Source organism: Cannabis sativa, chromosome 5 (genome assembly GCF_029168945.1).
Source record: "Cannabis sativa cultivar Pink pepper isolate KNU-18-1 chromosome 5, ASM2916894v1, whole genome shotgun sequence".
Classification (NCBI taxonomy): Eukaryota; Viridiplantae; Streptophyta; class Magnoliopsida; order Rosales; family Cannabaceae; genus Cannabis; species Cannabis sativa.
Window position 1 is genome coordinate 73,826,723 of NC_083605.1, and position 3,619 is coordinate 73,830,341.

The 3,619-nt window shown below is 24.6% G+C and overlaps 1 protein-coding gene across 1 annotated transcript; it reads right to left on the bottom strand.

Annotated features, from left to right (window-relative positions):
• Nucleotides 1-762: 762 nt before the first annotated feature.
• Nucleotides 763-3,262, bottom strand: LOC115715943 (transcription factor MYB41-like). The gene is made up of 3 exons (XM_061115974.1): nucleotides 2,931-3,262; nucleotides 1,480-2,283; nucleotides 763-1,065 (listed from the first exon to the last, which is right to left on the bottom strand). The coding sequence occupies exons 1-3, from the start codon at nucleotides 3,200-3,202 to the stop codon at nucleotides 1,053-1,055; spliced, it is 1,089 nt and encodes a 362-aa protein (XP_060971957.1). The 5' UTR covers nucleotides 3,203-3,262; the 3' UTR covers nucleotides 763-1,052.
• Between the last annotated feature and the right edge of the window lie 357 nt (nucleotides 3,263-3,619).

Sequence of the window (3,619 nt, forward strand, 5' to 3'; positions counted from 1 at the left end):
TTAAGACATTTTATAGAATTTTAGTAAAATTCGAAAAAATTAACATATCAAAAATAAGGTTCAAATAGCACGCGTGATTTTTTTTTATTTTATATGCATGTGAAATAAGTTATTTGAACATTGTTTTTTATATTATTAATTATTTGAAATTTCTTTAAATTGTATAAATTTTTTTAAATAATTATAATATATATGATTAAAAAAAAAATTAGATTAAAATTTTCTGTTAAATACGATCAAGTAGAGATAGGAGTGCATAAGTGCACTAAGTGGATTGTAAGGCAACCCTAAAATATTTACATAAATATTTATATATATGTATATAACAGAATTATTCTAACTTGAGTACTTTTGATATGTATGCTAATATGCATAATAGCTACGTAAAATAACAAAAGTCACACCAGATCTAACATTTTATTTTAAATCTCTATAATAAATTTTAAATGTTCTCCTAGATTTTTTTTTTTTTCACATGTACATGCAACAAAGTTTAGTTATATAATTATAATACCTTTTTATTTATTTTTAATATAATGATCATCATTAATTATTATCAAGTTGTTTTAAAATTAAAGTATAATAATAATAAATTAATAATACTAATTATCTCCCGCATTTTGAAGATATGTAGACCTAGATCATTAACTCGTACCAATTTTAAAATAATTATAAACTTAAAATATAAAACAAAAATTGAATACATGGATTATATTATGTCAACAAAAAAAAAAAAGGATTAATATTAAGTAAGAAATGAACTTCACATAACAAATAAACAAGTATATATGTATATATATTGTTTTTTTTTTACATATATAAAAATTCAACAATTGTACGTATACGGCCTATTAATAAAATAAGCCCTAGCTAGCTCCACAATAATAATAAAATTGAAAATAAAGAAATAACATCAAATTTTATGAAAGAATAAGTAATTAATAAAAGAACTTATTATCTTTAATCCAGCCCTAATAATCTAATTAATCTGCATAAAAACTTCAACTTGATGGGTTCTGCAGTAGATATAATAAGTTGGCCAATCTTATTAATTATGACATCAATCTGCAAAATATACAAAGCAAAAAATATTATTATTATTATTATTATAATTATTATTATTATAATATTTTTATGTGTAGAAGTAAGTATGTATAATAGAGGTGTCACTTTTATGTGTTTGGAAATTTATTAATAACTTTTTTTTTTGCTAAATAAATTTTTGAATAATTTATGATGCTGAAAATAAAATTTCAAATATATAGTTAATATTGTATGCGTATAATAAAAAATAAATTCGAGTGTAATTGAATATTTAACCATTATTTTTGGCACTCTAAATTATTATTTTTTTTTTGAAAATAAGTAGAGTGTACATGTGCTATAACTATAATTTCTATATATAAAATGCATAAAATAGAGATGTCTTTACCAATAAAAATAAAAATAATAAATTAATTAGTAGAGAGATCTACGTACTCTAAAATATCTTTCCAATAAGATTCATTAGTTTGGTCGTTATCCATGAGTTTTTCCCAAGCTTCAGAAACAGTAGAATTGGGAGATGACGATGAATGGCCACCAAATGACGTCGTCTTAACTGAATAGTATTTATCGCTATTATTCTCCACGTGATCATAGTTACTAGTACTATTAGTACTAGTACTACTATTATTTAATAATGGTAGTTCCGAAACCAGTCCAGGAAGTTGATCAAAAATCTCATCATTATCAGGTTGATCTGATGATGATGAGTTATTCTTCTCACGATCATGAGCCTGATCATTGCGGTCATAGCCAATGTTGGTCCCTACTTCTGTACATTCCAAAGAGTTGGGATTTACAGGAGTAGGGAGTACATGAGTAGTAGTACTGCTTTCGAGATGGTAACAATCTTTCGGTGCTTGAGAATGAGTATTATTGAGAATGACATTACTATTGTAATTTTGAGGAATAGTAGTAGAACTAGGGTTTATAAATTGCATGAGGTTTTGCAACAATTGGACTTTGGCCATGTATTGATGATCTGGCTGTAAGAATTTGAGGGAATTTATTGGATTATTATTATTATTATTATTATTATTGAAGATGAGGTTGGTGATTAAGTTTGATTGGGCAAGCATTTGATGAGAAAGATTGAGAAAGTGATTTAGGTCAGTTCTTGGTTTATGAGTTTGTGGATCAATACCCATTTGAAGAAGCTTCTTCCTTAGATAAGTGTTCCAAAAATTCTTGATTTCATTATCAGTTCTTCCTGGAAGATGTGATGCAATCCTTGACCATCTACACCAAAATAATTTTGTTTCAATAAATTATTAGATGATACTTTTTTTTTTTCTAAAAAAAATAATGAAAATAATACAGAAACTATACCATAAAAAGTACATATCGAATCTTTATAAAAATGATCTATATACCATTTTTTTAATTTTTTTTTTTAAAATTTACGATTTGAGTTGTTCCGATAATTTTTATGTGAGTTGCTATGTGGAATTTGGTTGCAATTTAAGTTGTTATGTGTATTTCTGTCGTAATAATAATAAAAAAAACTGCATTAAAGTGTAAAATTGAAAATCCCCCACTATAATTAAAAGATTTTATTTTCTCTTGAATTGATAATTAAGAGCATTATATTTTCAGAAAAAATAATTAAACATTTTTTTTAATACAAATAAAAATAAAACTTGAATGTAATATAATTTTGTGAAATTTAGATCAATTGCAAATATATAAAGAAAATATTTTAAAAAATGTATGTAATAACAAATTTATGGAAAATATTTTCTTTCATACTATTTTTATTTTTGTTGGTAAAATCCATGTTCTAGGCTAAAAAATAATTTAAGTGAATAATACTAATAATTAATTCTCATATCTATATTTAAAAATTAAAAGAAAAGAATACATATATAAATAAGAAAATGAGTTACTTGTTTCCAAGAGCAGAATGAAGGTTGATGATGATTCTCTCTTCATCTTCAGAAAATTTGCCTCTCTTAATATCAGGTCTAAGGTAATTATTCCACCTTAATCTACAACTCTTACCACATCTAATCAACCCAGCAAGTTTTGGCAAAGATTTCCAGCTTCCATGGTGACCATTCTTTTCAATATAATCAATTAATTTCTTGTCTTCCTCAGGAGTCCATGGCCCTTTTTTCAACCCAATATTAATCCCATCACAACATGGTGATCTCCCCATAATTATATATATAATTTCAATATATAGTTTTGAGACAGATTATTTTCTCTTAATTTTCCCAAAAAAAATTGAGACACAAATGATGGTTTTATAGGTGGTAATAAGAGGGTTATGACCATTAATTTATTCAAATATTATATATGACATTTTTATTTTTATTTTTTTTTACTTTGTATTAAAATATTGTGTCACTGAAATTTATATTTGATGTTGGGGAAGTCACCACGGCATTGGATTAATTGTGATTAATTTTCAATAAAGAAAATAATTAATTTTATAAATTATGGTTTGTGTGTGTATAATTAATAATTACAAATGAATGGTACCAAAAATCATATCTTGGATTAGGTAGCGTAGGTGTCATTAATATTTGGTGAGTGAGATATGTGGTAAATATGGTTGAATTAATTAATTTCA